Raw genomic sequence first — 13,097 nt, forward strand, 5'->3', positions numbered from 1 at the left:
CAACTACTGAGCCCACGTGCCACAACTACTGAAGCCCGCACGCCTAGAGCCTGTGCTCCACAACAAGAGAAGCCACTGCAATGAGAAGCCAGCGCACCGCAACAAAGAGTAGCCCCCGCTCAATGCAACTAGAGAAAGCCCGCGCACAGCAATGAAGACCCAATGCAGTCAATAAATAAATAAATAAATAAATAAATTTATAAAAAACTCCTGTAGGAAAACATAGAACACTCTTTGACATAAATCACAGCAATATTTTTTTGGATCTGTCTCCTAGAGTAATGGAAATAAAAGCAAAAATAAACAAATGGGGCTTCCCTGGTGGCACAGTGCTTAAGAATCCGCCTGCCAATGCAGGGGACATGGGTTCGATCCCTGGTCCGGGAAGATCCCACATGCCGCAGAGCAACTAAGCCCATGCGCCACAACTACTGAGCCTGCGCTCTAGAGCCCGTGAGCCACAACTACTGAGCCTGTGTGCCGCAACTATTGAAGCCCGTGCACCGAGAGCCCGTGCTCCGCAACAAGAGGAGCCACCGCAATGAGAAGCCCACACACCTCAACGAAGAGTAGCCCCGCTCACGGCAACTATACAAAGCCCGTGCACAGCAACAAAGACCCAACGCAGCCATAAATAAATAAATAAATAAATAAATTTATTAAAAATAAAATAAAATAAACAAATGGGACCTAATTAAACTTAAAAGCTTTTGCACAACAAAGGAAACCATGAACAAAACGAAAAGACAACCTATGGAATGGGGAAAATATTTGCAAACAATGCAACCGACAAGGGATTAATTTTCAAAATATACAAACAGCTCATAGAGCTCAATATCAAAAAAGCAAACAACCCAATCCAAAAATGGACAGAAAATCTAAATAGACATTTCTCCAAAGAAGACATACAGATGGACAACAGGCACATGGAAAGATGCTCAAGGTCACTAACTATTCGAGAAATACAAATCAAAACTACAGTGAGGTATCACCTCACACCAGTTGGAATGGCCATCATCAAAAAAGTCTACAAATAATAAATGCTGGAGAGGGTGTGGGGAAAAAGGAACCCTCCTACACTGTTGGTAGGAATGTAAATTGGTACAGCCACTATGGAAGACAGTATGGAGGTTCCTTAAAAAACTAAAAACGGAGTTACCATATGATCCAGCGATCCCACTCCTGGGCATATATCTGGAAAAGACAAAAACTCTAATTCGAAAAGATACATGCACCCCAATGTTCACTGCAGCACTATTTACAATAGCCAAGATATGGAAGCAACCTAAATGTCCATCAGCAGATAAATGTATAAAGATGTGGTATATATATATATGTGTGTATATGTATATACAATGGAATATTACTTAGCCATAAAAAAGGAATGAAGTAATGCCATTTGCAGCAACATGGATGGACCTAGAGATTATCACATTAAGTCAGACAGACAAAGACAAATATCATATGATATCACTTATATGTGTAATCTAAAAAAGAAAATGATACAAATGAACTTATTTACAAGACAGAAATAGACTCACAGATATAGAAAACAAATTTATGGTTACCAAAGGGGAAAGGTGGGGGTGGGGAGGGATAAATTAGGAGTTTGGGATTAAAAGATACACACTACTATATGTAAAATAGAAAACAACAAGGACCTACTGCATAGCACAGGGAACTATATTCAATATCTTGTAATAACCTATAATGGAAAAGAATCTGAAAAAGAATACATATATATGTATAACCGAATCACTTTACTGTACACCTGAAACTAACACAATGCTGTAAATCAACTATACTTCAACTTAAAAATATAATTTATGTGAACTTTAAAAAAAAAATAATAATAAATAAACTGGGGATAATGCCCATACTTCACAAGGATACAAAGGATAAAGATGTAAGTAACTAGCACAGTATCTAACACAAAGCTCAATGAACATTTCATTCATTTTCAGTCTCCATCCATCAAGGCTGGTCATCATCCTCTTGCCAGGTATCTGCACCAGAAAGAACTCTGACCAGGGTCCCCTATATTGTGTGAAGCGTGAAGAGGAAGCAACCTAGGTTTGAATTCTGACACCACCACTTCTGAGCTATATAAATTTGGACCTAATGCCTACCTGTAAAAGGAACATAACATCACTTACCTCATAGGGTTGCCGTGAGGATTAAGTAGATATGTGTAAAGTGAATTAGCTGATGATCAACTTTGATGACTATTATGACTTGCCTGGTTAACAAAAGTGTCTGATATGTGTCCCTGAAAACCGTGCATTTGACTATGCTGCCCCCCTGTAGAGAGTGCACACAGCCCAGCAAAGAGACCTTGGCCCGCTCCTTTCCCCACCCCACCCCCAAAGGGCTTGGTGGGAGGATGCAGATCACACACAAGGCACTTTTCTTCTCTGCTAGGGAGCTCATGCTTTACTCAGAAATATTTAGTGAACATCTAAACCAGAACTTCTCAGGATTAATGTGCCTGTTGGAATGCAGATCAGTACCGACTCAATAGGTCTGGGGTAGGGACAAAATCTTTAACAAGCTTCCAGATGATACTGATGCTACTGGCCCACAAACCACTCTGAGTAAAGAAGGTCTTAAATATAATATGGGATTGACATGACAGGAACTATTTATTAAGTGCCTACCCTGTGTCAGTTACTGAGAGAGCCACTTAACCTATATTAACTTGCATAGTCCTCAAGACTCCCTGGCGTAAATACTATTGATCTCCATTTTTCCGATGAGGAAACTGTAGCGCAAAGAGAGAGAGTACGCAGCTATCTCATACAGCCAGTAAGGGATGGGCCTTAGGTTCTAATTTAGGCAGCCTGGCTCCAAAGCCTACTAGGAAGAGGACTCCAACAGTATGTAGAGGATAACCAGGGGAAGGGCTGAGGCAAGGAAAGGAGACATCATAGAACAGAGAATGGACAGGGTTTGGTCGTAGAGTGGATATGGATGTAAGAGAGGGTGCCATCTAGGGCACTTTGGCTGCCTGGTTTGGACAAGTGGAGAGATGGTGGTATCTATCACTACTGAGCTAGGAAACGTGGGTGGAAGAACAAGTTTTAGGGGGAAGGTGAGTTCGGTTTTAGGAATGGTCAATATGAGTGGCTTTTGGACATCTGGGAGATATGGAGAAGTAGATGGACCTAGAGTATCTAGGTATCTAGTAACTCTAGAAGTATCCAGAGTTCAGGAGATATCTAGGTTGTAGACAAAGTTTGGGTATTGGCAGATTTGAAGCCCTGAGTGCCTGAGGTCATGTGGACGGTGTACAGACTGTCCTGTTCTGGGCCAGAGTCAACACAGCAAATAACTGGAAGAGATGGGACTGGAATATAGTCTCCCGGGCTGCAGTGGAGGCTGGTTATGTCCATTCCACTGGGCATTATGGATCTGGGGAGCAGGCAGAGCATAAGATGTTGATAGGCTGCAGGAAAGAGGTTTTTCTGGTGCTCTATGGTGACTAAATCCAGTGAAATGTTCCCTGCCCCCAGATCAACAGAAATAAGGACAACTCCATACAGACCAGATAGATAAAGGTTAGGAGATTTATTTTCTTTAAACAAGATCATAAATAACAAAGAAACAAAGTAGGTCCCAGACTTCAGACCCTGCAGCAGGACAGGGACAGGAAGTTGTTGGGTCGAAAGGTGGAGGGGGCTACGCATCACCTAAGACAGTCACAGAAAAGATGGGCTGCAGGAGACTGCCCCTCCCTGCCCTTGGGAATGGCGTGCCTGGGCAGCAGGGGGAGGCTGAAGTGCTGTGATGAGGCAGCTGGAAGAGGGCAAATATTGAGGATGCTGGGCTGTACTGTTTCTATGAAGAGTAACATGGAAACCACAAATGGCTAAGATAAGCTGTGGGTCTAGAAAAGGCAAGCGGGCACTCTGCACACCTCCAGGGACCAATTATGAAAATGGTTCAATTTGATTCTTAAAAACAACTCCACGGGCCTTAGCCTGTGGCTTTGTGCGTGGGCTGTATTCAACCTGGGTTGCCCTGTGGCAGGTGAGGGCTCAAGAGACCCCTGGAGCAGCCTGGCCTCAGCCCAGGGCAGGTGCCCAGACATGTGGGAGTGGGACCGTGGGCCCTCCCCAGATGGGAGGCCATGTGCTTGGACTGGCTGGGCCTGATATTCAGGCTGGTTTCTTGTGATGCTATCCATCCCCCACCCCTGTACCTAAGGATGAGATCCTGGCCTCTCTGGGTCTTCCAAGCCTAGAATAGTAAGACGGGGATAAAAAGGTACCTGACTGGTATTTTATTTAAAAGGGAAAAATAAGGACCATCCCGCACGTGGTCCATCCCATGAGGTAGGACAGGACCATGGCAAAAACAATCTCAAGGAATGGAGGTCCCTGAGCCTGGGAAACATATGGATGCAGGTGCATTGCCTAATGCCAGGAATAGGGGCCCAGGGTGGCAGTTCTGATGGAGGCTTCACCCTAGGCAAGGCAGGGAGGACAGGCAGGGGCTACCCCTGAACAGGGAAGGGATAGGAGCTGGGGAGCCTTAAACTGGGGAGACCAATTTTGGTCAAAGGCCCTGGAAAACAATGCTTTCGGCAGGAATACACGAAAAGGGTTTGTACATCTGGGGATGCCCGTCTATAGGGAGCCGGTGTCACATGGTCGGGCAGGATGGTGAGGAGGAGACAGCGGCATCACAGTGGCCTCTGGTGCGATGTATTTACAACAGAGCTCAGTGTTGAGGGAGGGAAGGAGAGCAGGTCACTAACAGCCAGGAAACACACTGTGAAGAGTAGAAAGAGAATGGAAAACAAATGTGACCGTCACTAGCTTTCCCCCTGCTTACTCTGTCTCATCCAGGAAACCCTCCCTAATGATCACCAAGGCCTTTGTAGATCTCTCCCACCTCTTCTCAGCCCCATCCAGGGCTAGACACAGGGTCTGCTCTCAGGGTACTGCCGATTTGACCACAGCTCCAAATGGGCCCGGGGCCCCAAACACTGCTTATTAAGCGAAACTAAGTCTTTATTTTGATTCCTGGGATCCATCAATGGTCAGCTGCTTGAGGGGTGGTTTGGCATAAGGGAATCACTTGTGTGGCTCACTGTACCAGGCTCCTGTCCTCATTTCCAATGCCTACCCTGCTCTGTCATCCACACCTCCTAGGCCCTGGCATTCAGAACTCCCTAATGCAGAAACCCTTTCTTTTTCTTCAACATTTTTTCTTCTTCAAACTTCCTGAGGGTGGGGAACAAGTTCCCCTAGACCATCATCAAAATCAGATAAGAGACTTCCCAACTGGCAGGTGTGACTCTTCATTAGGACTGTGGGCTCTCTGAGGATCAGGGGCCTTCTGTAGCAAAGACTGGGAGCTCCCTGAGGTGGGGCCGGGCCCGTGTGGTTTGGGTCACCATGCCTCTTTTCCTCCTCCTCAACAAAGAGACCTACTATGTCTGCCTAATCACACGGAGAGCTTCCTAGGATGAGGGGCATCCTTGTTCCTCTAGACCCAGTGGTTCTCAACTGGGAATGACTTTGCCTCGCGAGACACTTGGTAAAATCTAGAAACATTTTTGCCTGTCACAGCTGTGTGTGTTCGGGGGTGCTACCGGCTTCTGGTACGTAAAGGCCAGGGATGTTGTTCAACATGCTACAGTGCACAGAACAGCCCGCACCACAAAGGATTACCCACCCCAAACGTTACTAGTGCTGGGGTTGGAAACCCTGCTCCGGATCTCTACACAGCCTCAAGGCCTGCCCCACCTTCCTTGGCAGCAGGGCAGGAGAAGGCATATAGAACTTCTCCAAGAGCCTGGAAAAGGACGGATTCCCATCCCAGCCTCCACAGGAAGGGGCATCTCAAGAAGAAGTACGCATCACAGTGAGGGTGGGGGACTAGGCATCATTTAATGTCAGCTAGGCAACAACTCACTGAACCAGAGCACATGGAAAGAACCAACCATGGCTTTGCAGAAACACACACGCTGGGCTCTGTGTTGAAGAGGAAGAAGAAAGGCAAGGTGACCTAAACCAGGCAGGGGTAAGGCAGAGATATCTATAACCTCGCAAATATCTCTTTGTTGGAGCACTGCTGGGCTCCTTAAACCTTTGTACTTCCTTACCACTGGAATCCACCGATGGGCTCTGCAAACCTGTGCCGAATCAGGAAAGTGGCAACAGCTTCAGCTACCTGGAAAAGGGAGAGATATTCCAGGCCATGTTAAGGGTAGCAACGGGGTTCATCCTTGGAGGTCTGGTGGGCTTCTGTTGGAAGGTAAGGCTCTCTGGTGGACTCATGGGTCCTACCTACAGTTCTGAGGAGCCTGAAATCTAAAGGACCTGGGTCCTGGCAGGGCTGGGAGACTCCTCCCCACCATTTGCCAGGGATGGGTCCAGAGAAGTCAAGAGGAATGATATGAAGGCTTATTTATCCCCTTAGAGTTACAAAGCACTTTTTTCCTACAGGAGGAGCACATATTAATTCCTAACTGTGACTGTGGTTTAGGGAGCAGTTTCTACCCCGATTATCCCTTCTACCATCTGGCTTTCAGGGGCAATGGAGAAGTAGAGCTTAAGATCTTAACCATAGGGCCCTGGGTGAAATAGCAGGGTGCCAGTAACTCCTCAGCCCATACACACAAAGCCAAGACCAGAAGCAGCTGCCAGGGAGAGGTCTGGGGAGCTGGTGGAGTCCCATCTGTGTAGGCCCCACAGCAGCTGCTGCAGGCGACACAGGCTGACTCAGAGGCTGGTTCTATCTTCTGTGAGATCCACAGTTATTCTCACGTTGTCCTTTTACAGTCATCAAGCACCAGACTCACCTTGTCTGGAGCGTCCTCATGGACTGCATGGCCACACTGGGGTAGGACCTGCATCTGGAACTTCCCTGGGGAAGATACAAACCAAAGCCACCTCAGGGACTAAAATGGTCCTCTCCTTACCATCTCTGCAGCCTCACAGGTCACTCCAGGAGGCCAGGACTCCCCCATCCCCTCCCTGCCAATACTCTGGACCCAATTACACCTAGCCTTTGAGGAGGATGGTAATACTTGAAATTGTAACCTTGAGCAAATCATTTTCCCTTCACTTTTTCTTTCTGCATCTATTTAGTATGCATTCACTTTGGGCCAGACACATAGAAACAGTTCCTGTATACACTACAGTCTAGTGGGAGAGTAAAACATAAAAACCAACATTTTAATGCAGCATGTAGTTCCTATGATAACACAGAGCATATAGAACTGGAAAAACACAGGAAGAGGGGCTTTGCAATCAAGTAGGGATCCAGGAAGGCTTCCCACACAGAAAAAATAACTTACACAAAGAAAGAAGGATGAAATGGTATTTGCTCCTGAAAAGAAAAACTTTGGCATGGTGCTCATGAGAGTTAACAATGAGGCTGGAGAGGTAAGCAGGGACCATACCATTAAGGGGTTTGTAGGCTATGTTAAGGACTTTGAGATTTATTATTACAATAATAAGTTACCATTTGAGTGCTTACCTATGTGCCAGACACGGTACTAGGCACTTTCTCACACTGTCCTGTAGAACACTGTAAGCTCACAACTAATGTGATAGTTATTAAGAATGAACAGAAATGATTGATAAAGCAAGATCTCTAAGGAGACTAAAGAATATGGGACCCAGAGCTCCCATAGGTAGAGAGAGCAGACTCTCAGAGTCTCAGTGTCTCCATTTACAAAATAAGGGAGTAAGCTCTGGAAGTCCTTCTGGTTATCACATTCTGGGATTCTTACCCCAGTTACACAGTGCTTTAAAATTTTTTTTTCAAAATACTCACCTATCCATTTTTTAAGTTGATTCTCAAATTTACCCTATAAAATTAAGCAGGACAAATACTGAAATTCTTTTTTGAGATGATGAAACCAAGGCCATGATTAGTGAAGTGATTTGCCCAAGGCCACTTAATTAGTCAGCAGAGGAACTAAGACCATTCCCTCCAGTAAGGTCCTGCTTATGCCCCTCTTCCTGCAGTAAGCTGCCTCTGGGTACTCCAGCCTAGTCCCCTCTCCACTGTGTCTCCTAATGTACTACTGTTAATGCATTTAATGGATCCAAACACAGAGCAGCTTGTGCCCCTGTTGTTCTGTAAGCTAATATCTATATGCCACTGGTGCTTGCCTCCCCAGGAGTGTGTCATTTCTGTAAGAACAGGGCTAATATCACTACTTGCTCTATATCCCTAATAGGGCCCAAGCCAGGGCTAGATATTAAATAAGTGTTTAGTAAGTCTTGGATGAATGAACGATCGAGCAAATAACCTGATAAACCTTACAACTCAAACCTTGATGACTGGTGGTGCATTTTTCACTCCTCTTTGGAAGAGTGGGTATAAGGAATCAGGGAGAACTCACATATACTAACAATACTGTACCCAGTACACATAAAATAACATAATCATGGGTAATCCTCACAATTATTCTATGAGGTGGGCATATTTGCAACTCCCCGACAATTTTTTTTTTAAATTTATTTTTGCCTGCGTTGGGTCTTCGTTGCTGCACGCAGGCTTTCTCTAGTTGCTGGGAGCGGAGGCTACTCTTCATTGCAGTGCGTGGGCTTCTCATTGCGGTGGCTTCTCTTGTTGCGGAGCATGGGCTCTAGGCGCGCGGGCTTCAGTAGTTGTGGCATGTGGGCTCAGTAGTTGTGGCTCGCAGGCTCAGTAGTTGTAGCACATGGGCTTAGTTGCGATCTTCCGGGACCAGGGCTCGAACCCGTGTCCCCTGCATTGGCAGGTGGATTCTTAACCACTGTGCCACCAGGGAAGCCCCTCCCTGCCAGTCTTACAGATGAGGAACTTTAGGTTCAGAGAGTCTAAATCATTCACCTAAGTTGCACCATAAATGAGTGCTGGATTTCTAGGATTCAGTAACTAATTCAGCTGGTTTAAACAGTGCTGGGAAGGCTGTGGTTTGGAATCTGTGGTGATTTAGCCATTTCCTTTTGTTTTATGGATGTCATCCCTCATCCCAGCCATTTACTCTCTATACATACTCATGGGATGCTTTGAAAGAGAAGGTGGTCTTGGCATAAACCTTACTGGGGAAACAGGAGGGATTTAATGAAGTATCAGGAGTGCCTCCTGGACACAATGAAGCCATCATTTATTTTACTTCACCCACATTTTCTCATTTAAACCTCACACAGTTGAATTGAGATATTTCATTATCTCCATTTGATAGGTGAAGAAACTCAGAATTAAGGAAGTTAGCAATGCACTCAGGCCACAAAACCAGTAAGAGTGATCCAAACCCAGGACTATCTGCTTCCAAGGCTGGTGATCAACACTGATTCCAAATGCTATTCTAGTAGAGATTAACTGCTTTCAGATAGTATCAAGAGCTATGTCTGATTCTTCTGTGTGCCCAGCATCAAGCACAGGTCTTACACAGAAAGAGTGCTTAGAAAAGGTTTGCTTAATTGAATTTAAGGAAAAATGTCTAAGCTCAGAATAACCAACATCAGGACTTCTCTGGTGGCACAGTGGTTAAGAATCCGCCTGCCAATGCGGGGACTGGGGTTTGAGCCCTGGTCCGGGAAGATCCCACATGCCGCGGAGCAACTAAGCCCATGCGCCACAACTACTGAGCCTGCACTCTAGAGCCCACGAGCCACAACTACTGAGTCCACGTGCCACAACTACTGAAGCCCACGCGCCTAGAGCCCGTGCTCCGCAACAAGAGAAGCCAACGAAATGAGAAGCCCATGCACCACAACAAAGAGTAGCCTCCGCTTGCCGCAACTAGAGAAAGCCCACGTGCAGCAACAAAGACCTGACGCAGCCAAAAATAAATTTAAAAATTAATTAATTTAAAAAAAAAACAGAATTACCAACATCAGTGCCAAAAAAATTACATAGTCCCAGCCCATGGTCCTCCTCAAGGCCTCAGGACACTATGTAGTTGGGGGAAGGGAAGGGTATGGTATGAGGGTCTAAGGCCAGAGTTTGATAAATCATTCAGAGGCCTTTAAACAACTATTATCAAGGAAAACAGCCCCCTTCTCTGTGGAGAGCTTGAGGACAGCTCAAGGAACAGTTTGAGGGGCCCATGAGACATCCAAGTAGAGATGTCCAGCAGGTTTGATACATGGAGAGGTATGAGTCAGATGTTTAGCTTTGGCAGTTATCAGGGTATAAATGGGAGCCATGACACTGCCCAGGAAGAGTAAGTAGAAAAGAAGGAAGGTCAAGAACAGAATCTGCTTAAGCTCGAAACCTTGGCCTTGGAGTTGGCACCTCTTCTTCCTATATCCCAAAGTTGTCAGTGCCTATTGACTTCACCTTCACCAGGCCTTTCATCTGTACTAAAGCCAAAAGCTTCCATGAAATTGGTTCCACTACCTCCACAGTCATCTAGCCAACACACCTGGACCTAAGCACAACATGTCAGTTTCCTACTCATTATACCTCACAATCCTTGTGAGGTTGCCATCAATTTTCTCATTTTATAGATTGAGAAAACTAAAGCTGAGGCAGGTCAAGTAACTTGCCCAAGGTCAAAAAAATTAGTAGGAAGGAAGCAATACTCAAACGCAGTTCTCAGAGTCCTTGCTTTTACCACCTCATTATGCTGTCTTCTAAATAGAGTTCAACCGTTTTGTATCTGGGTTATCTTGGACCTTTCCCTTTCCTAAGAATTCTAACAATAATAAAAATACTGATCAGTATTCAGAATATCTCCTTTCACAATATTGTATATTTACACAGAGTACTTTATAGTTTATAATGCCCCTTTCAAAGACATTGCCTCACTTTAATCCTTACAACTCTGAGGCATATGTGGTAGTATAATTCCCATTTTTAGATGGAAAATTTCCACATGACTCTGCCCATTTCTCTGCCCTCAGGGGACCTAGGAACATAATTTCTTCACGGTTTACCTTGCATTTGGCCAATAGTCAGATCTTTATCCAATCTATCAACACCTAGAACAAAATAAGAGAATCCATAAGTAGCTTACTAGAAAAAAGCTGTGTGAAATAGGCTTTGCTGTTCAATAATGAAGTAAAAATTGCTACAGAGTTGTAAACATGATGACATTCTCAATTCATGTTAATGCCAATCCTAACTCCCTGAGGGTATATTCTCACCACATGAAGCTTTCTAGGCTGAGGTTCCCTGTAACCACTTTGCTTGTTTAAGCTGGTTTCTGAAAATAGGGTTTTACTTTTCAAATTTCCATTATACTCAGAATATCCTTATACCACTCAAGGAGAAGGACTTGGGCTTGACCAGGCAGAGGCCAGGCCAGAATTCGGCCATCCCAGGTGGATGCTTATTCTTAGTTAGGTTTAGGGATTTGGCAAAGGGAGGAGAAAGGGCACAAATGAGTGAGGATGGTACTTCACTTTGGAAGCCGCTACCCATTTGGTAAATAGTTTTAACAAAGACATGCTGAGATGACAATATACCTACACTGCTAGGGACTCAACTGTGTTCCCCCAAAATTTATATGATGAAGGCCTAATTCACAATGTGAGCATATTTGGAGATATGGAAGTAATTAAGGTTAAATGAGGAAGTAATTAAGGTTAAATGCGGTCATAAGGGTAGGGCCCTCATAGGACAGGATTAGTGTCCTTATAAGAATAAACACCAGAGAGCTAGCTTGTTCTCGCTCTCTCTGCCATGTAAGAACACAGTAAAAAGGTGGTTGTTTGCAAGTCAGTAAGAAAGCTCTTAGCAGAACTCGACCAGTCTGCAACCCTTATCTCAGACTTCCAGCCTCCAGAACTGTGGGAAAATTAATCTGTTGTTTAAGCCACCCAGTCTATTGTATTTTGTTATGGCAGCCCAAGCTGACTAATAAAAACACATACACACTTACCAGCCAGGAGCAGCAATTTAGGAATAGGACAACTAAGAAAGAGATTGGATAAGCCTCGGAACCAGCCATCCCAGTATTTTTCTGTTTTTGCCAGTTCAATTCTCCAAGTGTAAGGATGGTCTTTCTTGGTCTGGAGGAATAAGAGCAAGTTTTGAGTCTCTGAGAGCAACCCATGGAGGAACAGGATAAAAACTAGGTCCCTGGGAAAAGGAAAGGGAAGGAAACTAGCACATATTAAGAGCTTACCATGTCCCTGACATTTTAATATACATTTAATCCTTATAACAGCCTTGTGACATAGGTTATTGTTGTAATTTCCATGTTTAGATAATTAGAAGTTTACTTTTTACTTCTATTTGTTTCAGTGAACCTAGGTAACTTTCTTAAGATCACAAAGCTAGTAAATGGTAAGGCCAAGATTGAGCTTCTTATACTCATTTGGCAAAAAGAACACATCATCAGAAGAAAAACTACAAAAACACATTGTAGTATGAAAAATGCTTACAATATAATATTAAGTGAAAGAAGCAGAGTACAACATGTCATCTAAGTTAGGGTTACTACTGGAAAAATATGGTATACTTTGGGAAAGAACTGGAAGGGAAAACTGAAAATGTTGATTTGTTCGTAGAACATGTTTTCTTATATTTTTATTTATGACAATGATATAATGTTCCTGCAACAGTAATTTAAAAAAGGAAATCTCACACAAATATGACAAAATGTCAATATCTGTTAAATCTCGATATAAAGTAGATGGCACAGAGTATGCACTCATCAAATACAAGCTGAACAAATAAAAGGTTCTCTATACTTTTCTGCATCAAAATTTTGAAATATTATAACTGAAATAAATAATTAGACGACCACATATCAACCAAAATATGAAAATCTAGAAGTGAGCATGAGACAGCATATATTGTATTAAAGATCACCACATGGTTAAGATGTTCATACTACCCAAATGATCTGCAGATATAACACAATATCAAAATCCCAATGGCATTTTTTGCAAAAACAGAAAAATTATTCCTAAAATTCATATAGAATCTCAAGGGACCCCAAATAGCCAAAACAATTTTAATAAAGAAGAACAAAATTGGAGGACTCATGCTGATTTCAAAATATAGTACAAAGTTACAGTAATCAAAACAGCATACTACTGATATAAAGACAAATACAGCAATGGAATAAAAACTTCGAGAGCCCAGAAATAAACTCTCACATATATAGTCGAATGATCTTTGATAAGGATGCT

General features: G+C 43.8%; 1 protein-coding gene across 2 annotated transcripts in view; it reads right to left on the reverse strand.

Annotated features, from left to right (window-relative positions):
- Window positions 1-3,552: 3,552 nt before the first annotated feature.
- The window catches only part of PPME1 (protein phosphatase methylesterase 1), a 76,894-nt gene continuing 67,349 nt past the window's right edge, over window positions 3,553-13,097 (reverse strand). For both annotated transcript variants that reach the window (XM_061201262.1, XM_061201261.1), the window contains 5 exons: window positions 11,840-11,969; window positions 10,893-10,937; window positions 6,812-6,876; window positions 6,113-6,180; window positions 3,553-4,773 (listed from right to left, as the gene is read on the reverse strand). In XM_061201262.1, coding sequence (XP_061057245.1) covers window positions 4,755-4,773; window positions 6,113-6,180; window positions 6,812-6,876; window positions 10,893-10,937; window positions 11,840-11,969 — 327 coding nt within the window. In that variant the 3' untranslated portion in view covers window positions 3,553-4,754. The remainder of the gene's footprint in view (window positions 4,774-6,112; window positions 6,181-6,811; window positions 6,877-10,892; window positions 10,938-11,839; window positions 11,970-13,097) is intronic.

Source organism: Eubalaena glacialis, chromosome 10 (assembly GCF_028564815.1).
Source record: "Eubalaena glacialis isolate mEubGla1 chromosome 10, mEubGla1.1.hap2.+ XY, whole genome shotgun sequence".
Taxonomy (NCBI): domain Eukaryota; kingdom Metazoa; phylum Chordata; class Mammalia; order Artiodactyla; family Balaenidae; genus Eubalaena; species Eubalaena glacialis.